General features: G+C 39.0%; 1 protein-coding gene across 1 annotated transcript in view; it reads left to right on the forward strand.

The window, feature by feature from the left end:
• Nucleotides 1–8,846: 8,846 nt before the first annotated feature.
• The window catches only part of GRXCR1 (glutaredoxin and cysteine rich domain containing 1), a 99,668-nt gene continuing 92,072 nt past the window's right edge, over nucleotides 8,847–16,442 (forward strand). Inside the window, exon 1 of the mRNA XM_036318250.1 lies at nucleotides 8,847–9,313. Coding sequence (XP_036174143.1) covers nucleotides 8,930–9,313 — 384 coding nt within the window. The 5' untranslated portion in view covers nucleotides 8,847–8,929. The remainder of the gene's footprint in view (nucleotides 9,314–16,442) is intronic.

The raw sequence follows: 16,442 nt of genomic DNA on the forward strand, positions 1-16,442 counted from the left end.
TCTAATGTTTTTCTTGTGTACTTACTTGAAACAAAGATTTTTTTTCCATGAATAACACTATTTTTAGAGTACTACCATTTTAAACCTGAGTGATTACTTGGGAACTTTTGGAGGTTAAACTATTCATGTTCAAATTGTTCTCTGTTGGTACTGGAACTGGCTAATGACTGGAAGAGAAAGCAGAGCAGGCCACTTTCTATGTGGGTGAGGATTAGCTTTGCCCATCAATGTGTGGGCAGGGCCAAGGGCAATGCTGAATACATGAGAAGTACTAAGAAGTACTTGCTGAATAAATGAATGGGTTGGGAAATTGAGCAATTGGATATCTAAGGGAAAAAGTGAAAGTCTAAAAATGAGTGTTGATTTTCTGACTTACTGAAAGATTACTGGCATTCAACTTCAACTCAAACATTTCATTTATATAGGACATTAAATGGGGATAAACAGTGAACTTGGAATAATTTTATCTCATTGTGCCTCACTTTCTTAAGTCTGCAGATTGGACATGGTAATTTTTACCTCCTTTTTAATTTTTTCTACGCCTCCCTTTTTCTAATTGCTTTAAATTTATGTTGCTATATGGTATGCATTTTTGTAAACTTCTTGTACTTCCTATAAGAATTGGGTGGAGTAAACATAAATTAAAAATAATGATTGTTATTTTATTTTAAATCAAGTTACACCCTCTGTAACTAAGCCGTCATAAATTCTCCATAAACATCTGTAAACATATATGAGGAGTCATTATTAACACACACTTTGCTTATTACTATTATAATTAAATAAAAGATTATTTCCCCCCAAAGTAAGTCACAGCTAATGTGCTGCTCTACCTGCTCATTCTATTGGTCCATGTTAGAGTTCATCTGTGACTCACCATTTAGTCTCACTTTTCCTATTTGTCAAATGGGTGTTTCACATCCCCTAGTCTCGGGAATGTTATAAGATTAAATAAGGTAACAGGGAGTGTTCTCTGCTGGTTTCACCCTGTTCATTCCTTCTCATTCTCACCTTTCCAGAAGGTACTCCCTTCCCCACCCACCGCGGTAGCATTAACATATTACATTTGTGCCATGAGGTGTGATTAATATTGATGAGAGAACATGGTTTCAGAGGTGCTCCATTCTGAAAGCCCTGAGCCTGTTCCCACAGTGGGGTGAGAAGAGCCCAATTCAGTGGCTGTTACCACATGGAGGGATAAATACATGGAGCACTGGGACCCTGGGAAGAGAACAGAGAGGAAGAAAAGGAAGAGGGTAGTGGGCAAGATGTGCATGGGGAGAGGAAAATCTTGGAAGACCCTCTGAGGCTAACTGTATTAGATAGAAAGGTGACCCTGTGGAGACAGCAGATAGCGAATGGCCTATCTGAGTTTTTCTGACTAGTAAAGATGCCTCTTTCCTGGGAATGAAGGTCTTGTCTTGGGATCTTGCACAGCTTTAAATAAAGGTTAAAGGTTATGTGTATGTGAATATTGTAGCATATGCCCATATTTCATTGAATCTAAGATGCTATCAGCTGGAAGATACATCCTTATTTTATGAACCATTGAGAATGGATGAAGAAGCCCTGCTAATTTAATCACGGCGCAATATTTTAATGTCACGAACTTTTTATTTAAACACATCGAAAAAACTCTTATTTTTCTTATTTTTCTTTATTTTTTCTTTATTGATTAAGGTATTACATATGTGTCCTTATCGCCCATTACCCCCTTCTCACCCCCTTGGTGCCTGTGTCCATTGGTTAAGCGTATATGCATGCATACAAGTCCTTTGGTTAGTCTCGCCCCTTTACCCCCACCCTCCCTCAAAAGAGCTCTTGTAGATGTATTTATACACAGCGTGCTCTTCTACATCACTCTTAAGTATACATATAAAGGCAAATAAATGTAAAATAAATTTATTAGGATATTCCTAACTGTGTTCCCAGAGTTTATTCTTGTGAATCATTTTCCACCAGCATCTTCGATGTGTGTGCTTTTTCACACAGTGCGGTCGGCCCTTCCTGCAGTCAAGGCCACTGATGATGCAGCGTTATTTAAGTGTGTGCTTTGCTATTGCTCTGATTTTCCTCCAAGGTGTTCATATGCAGGTGCTGCCAGCTATGTCATGACTGTCACCGAGTGATCTGCACACCAATTTCAGAGACGTGAACATTTGAAGAAACATGTCCTAGAATTTATGAAATATGGTAGGGAACATCCAAAGGATCCCCATGTCTCCCTTTTAACTACCCAAACAGCATTCAGGTTGAGTCTTTCACATGTATTCATGGGCGAATACATGTTGTGGGCTTCCACAACCTGAAAGAACAAATGATGCCTGAATTACTGTGGCTCTGAATCTTTAACTGATGGCGGGCTGGACTTAGGGTCCCCAATTCTAAAGCCTCCAGAATTATTTCTGGAAGAGGGGGTTCAGTGAGTCTCACGTGGAAAACTACACAGCCCTGTGTGGAGTGCTTTCCCCCCTTTGCTTGTGCTTATCAATACCCACTGCCCCAATGTGAAGCCACAATGTCCTCACCACAATGACTGTTAATCTCCAGGGAGTCAGAGATGTAGGAGTTTTCCTGCAGAGGTAGGGACAATGGATTCCCCTCAATTCTTATTCTCATTTTATTCCCCAGGTCCCAAAGCAGCAAGGTTCACCCCTGGAGTCAATTGCATCTTCCAAGAGACTACCAGCTTTTACATACTGGTACAGAGAACATTTTGATGGTTACCAGGTGGGAGGGGGATTGGGGAAAGAGGAGAAAAAGGTGAAGGGATTAAGAAGTACAAACTGGTTGTTACAGAATAGTCACGGGGATATAAAGTACAGCATAGGGAATATCTATAATAATAAAAGGGTAATATGCTAAATAGACCAGACATCATCTGAGACATCATTCCAGATGTCCTTCTGGACAAAGCCACAGCCAGAGGGAAGCCTGGGTCCCGGGTGCCAGACAGAAGCTGGTGCCGGCAGCTAGGGGAAGGAAGGCCTACTCTTGCATGATTTAGTGCACTGGGCCTCTAGTAGTCAATAATCTACACTAATAAAAAACAAAGATGCTAATTGACCGTACCTTCGCTATGCCCCAAGCCACGCCCATCAGCCAATCAGAGCGACTATATGCAAATTAACCCAACCAAGATGGCAGCTGGCAGCCACAGAGCTGGAGCAAGCAGGAGGCTTGGTTGCCCTGGTGATGGAGGAAGCCAAGCTTCCCACCTGCCATGAGCCGGCTGTGGCCTCTGCTCATGGCAACAAAGTTTCAATTATAGAAGACAAATAAATCCCAGATACCTGATTCCAGCCAGCCTCCACTGGGAGCTTGGGTGGCTGGAGGCCATGGCCAGCTTGCAAACAGCCATCAGCCCCTCACCCAAGCTGGCCAGGCACCCCAGGGAGGACCCCCATCCTGCAGGGGCTGTGGCCAGCCTGCAAACAGCCATCAGCCCTTCACCCAGGCTGGCCAGGCACTCTATATAATAAAAGGGTAATATGCAAATTGACCCTAACAGCAGAATGACTGGGAATGACTGGTCATCATGACACACACTGACCACCAGGGGGCAGATGCTCAATGCAGGAGCTGCCCCCTGGTGGTCAGTGTGCTCCCACAGGGGGAGCTCTGCTCAGCCACAAGCCAGGCTGAGGGCTGCCAGTACAGCGGTGGTGGTGGGAGCCTCTCCCGCCTCCTCAACAGCACTAAGGATGTCTGACTTCAGCTTAGGCCTGCTCCCCGCTGGCAAGTGGACATCCCCTGAGGGCTCCTGGGCTACCAGAAAGATGTCTGACTGCCAGTTTAGGCCCAATCCCCCAGGAAGCGGGCCTAAGCCAGCAGGTGGTCATCCCCCAAGGGGTCCCAGACTACAAGAGGGCACAGGCCAGGCTGAGGGGACCCCCCCGAGTGCACAAATTTTTGTGCACCAGGCCTCTAGTCCTATATAATAAAAGCCTAATATACTAAGTGTCCGGACAACTGGTCGACTGTTCAACCAATCAAAGCATAATATGCTAATGATGTGCTAAGGCTGCTCAACAACTCAGTATGACATGCACTGACCACCAGGGGGCAGACAGTTGTCCAGTAGACCAGTCACTATGATGTGCACTGGCCACCAGGGAGCAGATGCTCCGACCGGTAGGTTAGCGTGCTACTTGGCTCCATCCAATCAGGACTGAGCAAGACAGGCTGGACATATCCTGGAGCCCTCCCGCAGTCCCTCCCTGGCTGACCAACCTCCTGCATCTCTCCTTGGCCCCAATCGTGCACTGATGGGGTCCCTCAGCCTGGCCTAAACCCTCTCACAATCTGGGACCCCGCAAGGGATGTCAGAGAGCCAGTTTTGGCCTGATCCCACAGGCCAGGCCGAGGGACCCCCTGGTGCATGAATTTGTGCACTGGGCCTCTAGTATTCTAGTAACTATGTATGTGTGAGATGAGTATGAGATTTATCAGGATGATCACTTAGTGATATTTCTAATCACTGGGGTGTACATCTGAAATGAATATAATATTGTATGTCAACTGTAACGAATTTAATTTTAATCATAATTTGTTTCCCTAAAGATGACAAACTCCTTGAGAGCAAGGGTTATCTCAAATACCCTTTTTGCAAATCTTCTAATGGTGGGCAGCCAATATAAGTGATTAAATAATTTTTATTTAGCTTCTAATATGACTTCTATAGTCATACAGAAAAAAATATTCTATTTGTAAGTAGAGCTGACCTAAGCCAAATCACTCAAATTACCATCGAGTTCCAAATGCTTTGGAAACTGCATTAACTCACTTTGCAAAAAATGATGCAAAAATTATATATCTACAAAAGCCCTCTCTACAACGTATAATTGGACTCTGGGAGAGGGGGCTGAGCTTCTGGGATGATGTGCTTTTTCAGCCACAGAGCTCACAATTCGTATTCTATCATGTCTCTCTTTAGGGGAAATTTGGCCTCTTCTTGATAACCCTCAAGTGCTCTTAAATAATTTTCTAGTTTATTTGTGGACTCAGGACTACAATCCCACCAGAAAGCCAAAAACATCTCTAGATCTCTAATTTAACTCAGGGTTTTTTTCGTATCTTGCTGTCTCCCCATTTTTCCTCTCCCTGCCAGCTTTAACCTTCATCTCAGACACTAGAATCAACAGTCCTCTGTAACCTTGGCAACGATGATGATAGGATAATAGAATTAGAATTTCCCAGGGGTTCGTTCTATCATCATACTCTTGGAAGAAAAAAAAAATACAACACAAATCAAATTATAATTTGTGATACTTTAAAGTGGCAGTGTCCAATCATTTTAAACGTATGGCATTTATTGATAAAACATAATGTGTGTTAAAATTTCATTGATTTAAAAAAGTTCAGCCACAAGAATAAGACAGGAAGTCTGTCTCATTTCTTTTCTTGTTCATTTTTTAAACATATATATTTTTAGCCAGACTTGTATGTTTCTCTTGACATCCTGCTTTTTCATTAATTTAAAATGAATAAGAAAAATTTATCACAGGGTAGGCTCTGAGAGGATTGTCATTTTATTTCAATGGATTTGAAATCCTGAAGGATCTTTTTATACTTTCCACCAGAACATTCTCACTATGGAAAAATAAATTGCCACTCTAGGGATTTACACTCCCAGGCTGCCACAGGAAGCACTGACATTCTATTGTGCTGTTGATTTGAAGAACTAGGCTGATGTTTCTAAGACTGTGACTTAACGTCTCTGTTCTCTTATTTCTGTCCTGATTTTGGAAAAATCTCAAGGATAAACACTGGTCTTTTTTATATTTAGTAGGCTGTCTTGAGTATCCCTGGGTCTGAGTCAGTAATTTTGATGGTTTATTCATCAATCTTTATTCTTGAGTGCCATGTTCATACAGACCTTTTCCCCACCCCACAGCAGTTGGATTTGCTTTGGGTATGGATTCAAGCAGAAATTTAAGAAGTAAACTCCCCATGTATAGGATAAGAATAGACATAATTCCATTCATTGACTATCTCATTTCTTTAGGAATTAAAATATATCAAATCCATATACCAATATCTTAGAGTAATAATGCAGTTAGTTTAAAAATATTTTTTACCATAAGGCATATTTATAACTATTCTATAGACAGTGCCAATCTGATTGAAGAAGGACATAAAAGTGATTTTTTTCTGTATTGCAGTTTGAAGAATCTTAGCCACACGATACATAAGAAACTCATTATTCAAGAGGAAATAGAAAAAATCCTTGTTTCTTGCTTGAGAATGAAGCTTAAGTTTATTAAGTGGGAAGTGGACTGGATGTTTGAGTCACTTGGCTTTTGTAAATTGAAGGCAGCTAAGTCAAGTTTTTAACACCATTTAACAGGTAAGCTTGATTCATGACTCTTTCATTTCCTCTGGGACTTGGATTCTGTAGGCAGAGTATATTACTTGTTGTCCAGCATTCAACAATTTCTTATGTAGTGTAGATGGTCCTTTTATGATACCAATAGCATTAACTGAGATATTTTGCCCGAAAAGTTAATACATTATTTCTTGCCTTGCATTTGGACTGGAAGCAGGACAAGAAGAGATGGAAGTAATCATATTAGTTGTTATTTACCTCTCTCCTAATGTCAGTTTGTTTTGACTTTAAAATCTAACTTATCTAATTTCAATTCAGCAAACATTTATCTAAGCATTGTTTATATGCAAAATCCTTTACAAGATCCATTGGGGAATCAAAGATGAAAATTGAACTGTAAAAATTTATTTTGGGAAGTTGTTGCTCTGTGGACTCTATTTACCCTCCTTGTGTTAATTTTAGAGTTTGGGTATAACTATAAAATGGAAATGCTAGATTCCACAGCTGAGCAGTCCCAGGAGTCTGAGACAGCTATGCCCCCTCAGGATCAATAGTGAAAGGATGTATGCCAGCCCCAAGGCTCCCTGCCCCAGCACAGCTCTTAGATACACTAAACTCTCAGTCCAGAGACATACAGCATGCTGGAAACTGGAGCCCTTCTCCAGAATCTACGTAGTAGCAGGCTGGTTTAATCTGGAAGCCCTAGAACAGCGATGGCGAACCTATGACATGCGTGTCAGAGGTGATACGTAAACTCATTTTTTTGGTTGATTTTTCTTTGTTAAATGGCATTTAAATATATAAAATATCAAAAATATAAGTTTTTGTTTTACTATGGTTGCAAATATCAAAAAATTTCTATATGTGACACAGCACCAGAATTAAGTTAGGGATTTTCAAAATGCTGACACGCTGAGCTCAAAAGGTTCACCATCACTGTCCTAGAATCAGACCCAAAACAGAATGGGTTGCCTTTATTCCCTGTCAGTTACTTATGCTTTTCCAGTTCCATTCTTCTCACTGTCCCCAAATAGTATGTATATTTAGCTAGTTTAAGTAAACAAATAAGAATTCATAGCTATCGCCCTAACTGGTTTGGCCCAGTGGATAGAGTGTCAGCCTGCAAACTATAGGGTCCCAGGTTTGATTCCGGTCAAGGGCATGTACCTGGGTTGTGGGCACATCCCCAGTGGGGAATGTGCAGGAGGAAGCTGATCAATATTTCTCTCTCATCGATGTTTCTAACTCTCTATCTTTCTCTTCTCCTCTCTGTAGAAAATCAATAAAATATATTTAAAAAGAAAAAAAGAAAAAAAAAGAATTCATAGCTATCATTTGTTGAGCAGCGTGCTAACCATTTCATATACATCACTCTATTTAATCTTTGAGACCACTCTATGAAATAGAAACTGTTTGACAGATGAGGAAACAAAATGATGAACATCTCTTGTGAGATTATTTGTGACTTTTCAGCTTTGTGCCATTATTTTCTGTGTTTTCTAACATAGGTATCAATTAAGGTCATCATCAGTTAAAACTGTAAACATGAAAAAACTTGAGGGGTGGTGGGCGGGCCAGCTGCTTAATTTCTCTCTGAGACGCAGACAGGCCAGGGCCCTCACTGCAGTGGGAGTTTCAGTATGGCTCTCTACCACACGCGGTTCTTCAGGTGCTTGCCAACCTGACAGAAAATACACTGAGCACAGCATAAGGCGGACTCTTCTCTATGCATGGGTGATTTGGATATAATATTTATCAATGCCGATCACCTGGATTGCTTTGGCTGATCTGGCTGGCTTCGGGGATTTTCCATTCTTCCTTCATTGCTCCATATGTTTCCTTTCCAAACCTTTCCCTCTGTCCAAGAGAACATTTCTCTACTAGCAGAAGTGGGAAAGTTCTCTCTTTTCACAGCCTGTTAAAAAATTATTCCTTAGAAAAGCCCCTTGTGCATAACGATGTAGGTTGCAAATTCACTGTATACAAAGCTGGTAAAGTCTGATCAATGATTTAAGAACTAGCAATGAGAGCTCTATGCAGAAATAGCATGTTCACTGCCCTTTTTAAAGACTGCTGGTTGAGAGTGAAATACAGAGGAAATTAGCCCTGTGGGAAGACTGTGACATCTCTGATGCAATACATTTGATTCCCTATTTTATCTCTGGCCTCCACTCTGGACCGTGAACTGTAGAGATACTTCTGTCACTAAGATCCTTTTCAACAGTCCCTGTTGGCTTTGAAGTTCAAGTCTTTCATTTCTTTGCCCTTACTTATTTTCTGTTTCATTGCATGCCGCTTTCTTGCACTTGTCCTGTTAAAGAGCCCACCATAGCTATTTAATATTTAACGGCTGGGATCGTTTTGCAGGTTTTAGTGTAAAGGTAACCATAGCACACACACACACATACACACACACACATTCATTATTAATAGCCGAGATGCACTGTAAGTTCTTGGGAATCTCCTTTCCTTTCAATGTTAGTTTCATATGAGTGCTGCTGTCACCAGAATTACGTCCTGATATCGTTATGTGGCAGGTGGACTCATGCAGTGACGGGGGATCGGGAATGATGTGACCTGTTGTGTGGGTGGCTGTTGATCATGCTCAAAAGGGAGATGAAGCCGGAGAGTGACAGGCCACGGAAAGTCCGGTTTCGGATCGCATCGTCCCACAGCGGGCGAGTTCTGAAGGAGGTGTATGAAGATGGGCAACCGTCAGGCTCCCTGGACTCCGAATGTGCCAGTCTCTGCGGCATCGATGGACTAAGTGAGTCTGATGGACAGCAAAACGGCCACATAGGATCAGAAAGTGATGAGCACGAGAACGACCAGGATAACTTGCTGGTGTTAGCGAGGGCCGCCAGCGAGAAGAGTTTTGGTACCAGAAGGGTCAACATTTTAAGCAAAAATGGCACAGTCAGAGGCGTCAAATACAAAGTGAGTGCCGGCCAAGCTCTGTTTAACAATTTGACCAAAGTATTGCAGGTAAGTCATTGCCCTTCGCTCCTCCTGAACTTGCTCCCGGCTCACCATCTCCACACCCCTCTGCGCTCCAGTTTAAAGCCTCCCTTATTCACGGCTCCTACATACTTCATGAGCCACTTTCCCATCTAAGATATTGTCTCCATAGCCACTGATTAAAAACGGGGTTATTACGTTAGCTAACTAGATTGACTTCTCAAAGCCAAGTTTCTACCAGTGAAGGGGTCTTTTCTTCCAGTGTGTAATGACTAAAACAACATATTTATTTCTTAACCAAGAAAAAAAATGACACACTATAGTGTTCAAAGCATCTGAGCAAAACTTAGAAGTTAATTTCTGGTTTATCATCCTTAAGACACCGGCTTGGTGTTTATCATTACTTGTGTAAGTATTTAAACCAGAAAAAGACTGAGTGCTGCACTCAGTGGGGATGGATTCAGTTGGCTGTTGTAAAGAGAGGAAGGCTAACTCTTCCTCTCTCATTCCTGGGGAGGTTGCAGGCTCATCGGAGTTGCATTTCTCCATTAATTTGCTCTCTAGAACTCTGAGAACGGCACTTAGAATATTTATTCTTCTATAAAAGTACGGACTGAGATCCAGATTTTATAGTAAAGAACCTCCCTTAAAACGAGATAGATTCTGCACAGTGATGTAGGACTGTGGTATTCAGGTCCTGGGCCCGTGGCAATGATCTAATGTTAAGATAGTTTTTGGAATTGCCTGGAAACATTGGTAAAAATGATTTTTGGTTAAAAATAGGGATCAGATTCAGGAAGGAAATTCATTGTCACTATCATAAGGTAGCAGACCAATATTTTTCATTGTAATACCATTTTATATTATTCTCAGTATTTAAATAAAATGATATCTTATGAATTATTTAATGCCTGACATTATAGAAAGCTGCTAGAGAAAGGATTTTTAAAAAGGTACTTGACCATTTTTTTTTTTATTTCAAAGGAAGTATTTAGGAAGATTACAAATAAGTACCTTAAATCTTCAAAACCTACAAGAGAACAAATTTTCCTCCTATGGCTTTATTTTGATGGTGCTATAAATTTGCAAATAGGAAATGGGAAAAAAATTCCAAGTAAATTTTAGTACTAGATTAGCTTATAATATTTACATATATATTTTTCTATGCATAATTCCATTGCCCTTTTTGGGGGGGAGAAAGAAATGAAACTGTCAGTTTTTAATACTTTAACCCCATTCCAATATACTTTAAGAAGAAAATAGTGGTTACTAACAGAGGTCTCTCAAAGTCTTTGATATTGAATCAGTCCCTCTTCCCTCCCCCCCAGCCTAGTCCTTCTTTCTTTATAATGTGAGTAATCAGCATATTGTAGGTATTCACAAATGTTGGCCATCAGCATCAGTTTCACCATCATCACTATCATCATCGCCACAGAATATTCTCTGGTCTCTCCAGGACAAAACATAAGTTAAAGGCGTTCCTACCTTGAATCAGGGCTGCCAGTTGCACTATTTCAAGGGCTCCATTCACCTAATTGTCTGGGTGAACAGCAGCCCCTGGAGTTGTGCAATAGAACCTACACAGCATTAGGTAGAGAGCTGACTTGGATACTTGCTGCTTGCTAAGGGATGTGTCATAAGTGGTGATAAATGTCTTAGGCATATGTCTTAGAATGATTGTTTCCACATGCATTCCACAATGCAATAGCAGAGAAGTTCTAGGGGCTAAAAGCAGAGGTTACATTTCAATTCTTCCCATACTTGGGTTATGGGACCAGATGTGACTCTTCCTTGGAACTCTTTATATTTTCCATATCCCGTGGAAAGTAAGCAGCAAACTTAGCTACATGCAATTGTAACAGCAATTTCGTAGCAAAGAAAAAGTAAGGACTTGTACCTTGGATATTTGATTAAGGTTCCAGTGCACAGGCAGTCTTACTGAAGCAAGGAACTGTGATTGGAGAAACAGTCACCTCTTTCTTCCTGTTTTCAGTTATGAAATCTTGAAGCACTCAACTTGAAACTTGAGAGGAAACTCTAAATATAACTAAAATCTTTCAAAAACCCTATAAATCACTTTGCTTCCTCTCTATTAGTTTACCATTCTATTATTCCTATCTCATTAAATACTGGCATGTGCTGTGTAAAAATTTTAACTGTGCAGAGACTAGTCATTGAAATCATTTGCTTAAAACATGTTTACTTCTTAGCAGCACTTACTTAAAAAGTCATCTATGAAAGAGTTATTAGAACAAATTTCCATTTGATTTATCAATTAGTTTTCCTTATAGAATTCTGAGCGATTGAGGATGTACAATCTTAAACAAGGTTGCTACGGGTAGTGATGGATCAGAAGGCGTAGAGAAAAAAGGTCACTTGGATTCTCAGGGGAGTCTTATAGCAGGTGGATTTTTGGTTCCTTGGTGACTTGCTCAAGGACCTCCAGCTGGTCTAGATTGTAGCTCTTCAGATCCAGATGTTTGACTTTTCTAGCTCTCCTAGAGATGCCAAAAATTTAATGCTCAGGGGAGATCAGTTTGGAAATCTGAAAACCTAGAATCTAATAGAGTCCTGGAAGTATGCATTTATTGGAAGCTCTTCAGGTTGTTCTTACATACATTAAAGCTTGAGAATCATTGGCCTAGAGTGTAAAAGGGAAATCCATCCAGTTTCCTAAAGTTAAACATATTCCATAATGTTTTTTATGTCTTCAATATTTAATGAGGAGAACAAAGAAAATATAGATTGATCTATGATTTGTTAGAATATAAGGGGGGTCTTTCCCAAGTCAAAGATGAATAAAGATATCCTGACAGACATGTTTCCTATGAGTATGCTAACATATCAATTAGTTGGTTCAGGAGCAGGCCCAGAAATCCTAACAGTACACTCTGATATAGGCCTAATGTTTTGGTTATTTTTAAGACATTCTGCTATAAGGATATTTTTACCTAGATAAATGATTTTATTCCTCATTAATGGAATATTTTAGAAAGAAATTATTATTTTTAATTTTTAAAAGAAGTCACTGTGTTATGCTATGCAACATAAATTACAGAACCACTGTATAGATCATAGCTCTCATCACTCAGTTTGCATGATTGGATTTGAACTATACCTTGTTCTTAGCAGCAACATATTTCCAAAATCTCTTAGGATGGGTCAGTGATTCAGATAATTAAGGTAATTAATTTTTCTAACTTATGCTTACAGGATTAAATTTCAGACAGTAATTAAATTTCAGACAGTAAGCTTATCTTGACCTTATCCTCAAACTTGTATACTTCATTGGATACTCCATTAGAATCTTCTATTGTAATTTTTATAATATCATTTCCCTCTTTTTCTACAAATTTAAAGTTGTTGTGTAGAGAAAAATATATACAAAGAAGGAAAATCATTACACCACATATTATAATTTGGCGGCTCCTTCTAAGAACTCTATGTATATACATGCACATCTGTGGTTAGTGTGCTTATATTTATGAGTACTCTAATAATATTTCAAGACAAATAAAATAAGAGTACTATTGAATTTGCTGAATGAGTTGAATTTTGCAGAAGGTTTCCACATACATAATTTTGCTTCAGTATACCCAAAATTTTGTGAAATAAGCAAGAAAATTATTATTATTATAATGCAATTTTTAGATAATTGAGTGTCAGAGAAATCAAGCATCTGGCCCAAAGCTAGTAACATAAGAACTATGCCTTTCTCTGTTTTAGCTATGTACATTTTATAAAATAGAATGACATGTGCAAAAACTCCCAACTTTACCTTTTGAAGTGTTATAATTACAAATATGAAGATTAATAAGAGTAAGTCATGTTATGGTTTAATCTGGTCTTTTGAAAGGTCAACATTTGGTTAGAAGATTTTAAAATCTTTTACTTAATTATATTCAGTCTTAGCCAGGGAAGGTTTTTCTGTAAAATTAAATCACCTCCATTCATTTTAAAATTGTATTTTTTAAATATATCAAAACTTACCATGTCTATCACATCATTTGATTAAATTACCATGAAGTTACAAGGGTCACCTTTGGAACAGGATGCCTTAATTATTTCAGTAAGGACTGTGCTCAGTGTTGTTCACTGACTTTAGGATGGATAATATTAACAGAGCCATACTTATTATCTGTCTCTGGCTCACTGACTCTAGCTTTGTTAATAGAATATTACTCCAGTGAAAACAAGGTGATACTCTTAATGACTCCTTGGTCTCAGTGGTTTATTTGGGCCACTTTGGAAAAGCAACGACAACAAAATTAACACTGATTAAGTGTTTACTGAATGTCAGGCACTGTTATTATTATGTATGAGCATTGACATCTTTATTTTTCACAACTTTATGACATAGTGTTATCACTAACCTATTAATAATTTTAGCTTCTTCTCTGTGTATGAAACATTAAATTGTAGGATTAAAAGATTATTTTTTGAAAGCAGAATATAATAAATAAGTACCCACTATCAAAATAAGCACCCACTAATGGAAATATTGCCTTTTAGCTATCAGGGAGTAGAAAGAAACTCTAGAACTTTTAATACAATTCCAAACAGTACAAGAAACTACATTAAGCAATTAGGTGACTTGTAATTCAAGAAACAGGAAAAAAAGAAGCCCCCATATGCGTTGGTACTACTGATATATTTTTATGTGCAATTAAAGACTTGCAAACCAATATTCTTTAAAATCCTGTGACCACCTTCCACATACTGTCTCTTTGCTATTCTTAGTCACAACATTTGACACTGATACTGATTAGGACCTCAATAAATTCTTTCTTTGAATTATGAATTAAGTGAAATTCTCAAAGACAGTGGTTATTTTGTTCTTTTCCATCTCTTTTGGCTTTGGAAATTTCTCATCTTGGTTAAGAATAGTGTTTGCATCATGAAGCATCAATAGCTTGCTCCATTCAATCCTTTCTGCTTCAATATTGTTTTCAGTCATTCATTTAATAGTCATTTACTGCTGATCTATTATGGAGCAAGCACTATGCTACATAACTTGAGGGATGAAAACCAATTCTTGCCTTCATGGAATATTCAGTAGTGCATTGTGAGTGGGTGTGTAAAGTGATTCAGGGAAGAATTCAGGTATGAAACTCACTTTTGTTTCTTATTGCCATAGGACTCTCCTCTGTTTTCATGTTGGCTTAACATAGCCTCTGCGTTTCTCCAATGATTATATTTTTCTCCTTTTAGCTTTTCTCTGATTAGACTATAATTTTATTGCACCCCTTTCTTCAGCTTCTCTTGCTTTCTAATCTAGTTGTCTCCAGGCCCAATAACTGTAATTAGTGACAATCTTATCTTGATCCTACAAGTCTCCAGAAGTCTGTAATGATGACTCTGACCATGAGCACTGACGTATCCATGTTCTATGAATCTTACTCAAACTTTCTCTCTTTAGTTCATTGAATATCTTGTTGGAATATCTCTTATTCTCCTCTGTTCATTAGAACCCTTGTGTCATCATGACATTTTAATTTATGGGAACTTGGTTTTAATTGTTTGATGCTCTGAATCTATCTGAATTCTGTCTTTAGACTAACATGCTGAGCAAAACTACAGGTTCCACAGATAACTTGGAACTGCTTAATGAACTCATGCTGGCAACCCGTGGGTACCACATAATTAGGGAATTATCTTTAAAAGCCATATAACTGCAGAACTATACAGACATCCTTTGGGTGGCCTGGTCATGCTTGCAGAGTTTCTGATATTTTCTCTAAAATTCAATATTGTGAATGTTGCATAAGCACAATATAAACATTTAATAGTCTTGAATTGACACACTATGTAACTATATCAGTCCCTCAACCATTATTGCCTGGGAGGAATTTAAAAATTATAATCAGAATAAAATATCATAAAGAAATTTTCGGTTATGGAAATTATATTTATGATCTCTTTGCTCAATTTCATTTTTCTAACAATTCATTATCTTAGCTAATTGCTGGAAAATTATTTGTGTCTTAGAATATTTCATTAGGAGGGAAGAAATAGATGTACATTTGTTCATAAAACTCTCCCACGCAGTTAATATATCAAATTGTGGGAGTAGTCCTTATTTTATTGATTCCTAAACAATAAAATCAGGTCATGAAAGAAGTTGCTCTTTTTCTGAATCTTTTATGTAACTAGTGGTATGGAATTAAAGATCTCTTTTATTATTTCTTGCTTGTAGATAGACAGCAGGCTGACAGCTGGAGTGGGGGCATTGGGGTGGAGGTATTGAGCAAAAAAGAAAAAAGAGAAAGAACTCAGGAAACAGACAATAGCATGGTGATTGCTGGAGGGAGATGGGGGGGTGGAGGTGGAGGAGGTTATGGGGGAATAAATGGTGATGGACGGTGAACACACAATACAGTGTGCAGATAATGTGTGATGGAATTGTGCACCTAAAACCTGGTGAATCCATTATCATTGCTGCCCTTTCAGCCCTGTGATACTGCAGGCAGCCCCTGAGGCCTATCACATAAGTCCTTTCCCAGGATGCCCAACTTCTACTCCTTCTGACTCTTGGAATTACCCAACCTCATTGCTTTATGCCCAGCTCTTTAAAGCATAGCTATATTGATTACTCCCAGGGGCAAAAGAAGACCCATGTTTCTAGGAACCAAAACCCACTTTCTATGTGAGAGAAAGAAGAGACAAGTGTCATAATCCTCTACTAGTCTCTTAAAAGATTTTGGTGTTTATTTTCTCTCCACTAATGGGTCAGGGTACTGTTCTCTGGGGGCAGATGACCTGGTTTCAGAAGCAGAGTCTGCTGTGTCCTAGTTGGGCATTCTGGGAAAATTTACTTCTGTAAATGCCAGTTTTCTTCATCGGGAAAGTGGGGATAATGATAGTGACTATTTCCTATGAACTAAATGAACTGTCATGGGTAAAGCATTTTTCAAAGTGCCTGGAACATGGTAAGGGCTCAGTGAATACTGTTACTAGTTTTATTACCTATCCCTCAAACAAATTTTGAATTAATTCTTGCTAAGAACTCTGCTAGGCAATGCCTATGAAAATATGAATAAGGCATCATTCCTGTCCTCAGAGAAACTAAATTCCTTCTTATGAGGGAAACAAACACACAGTTACTGTAAAATGTAAGTACTCAGGAGCTTCCTGGGGGACAGAGGCGGGACTTATG

The sequence above is a fragment of the Myotis myotis genome, unplaced genomic scaffold (assembly GCF_014108235.1).
Source record: "Myotis myotis isolate mMyoMyo1 unplaced genomic scaffold, mMyoMyo1.p scaffold_m19_p_1, whole genome shotgun sequence".
In the NCBI taxonomy this organism is placed as follows: domain Eukaryota; kingdom Metazoa; phylum Chordata; class Mammalia; order Chiroptera; family Vespertilionidae; genus Myotis; species Myotis myotis.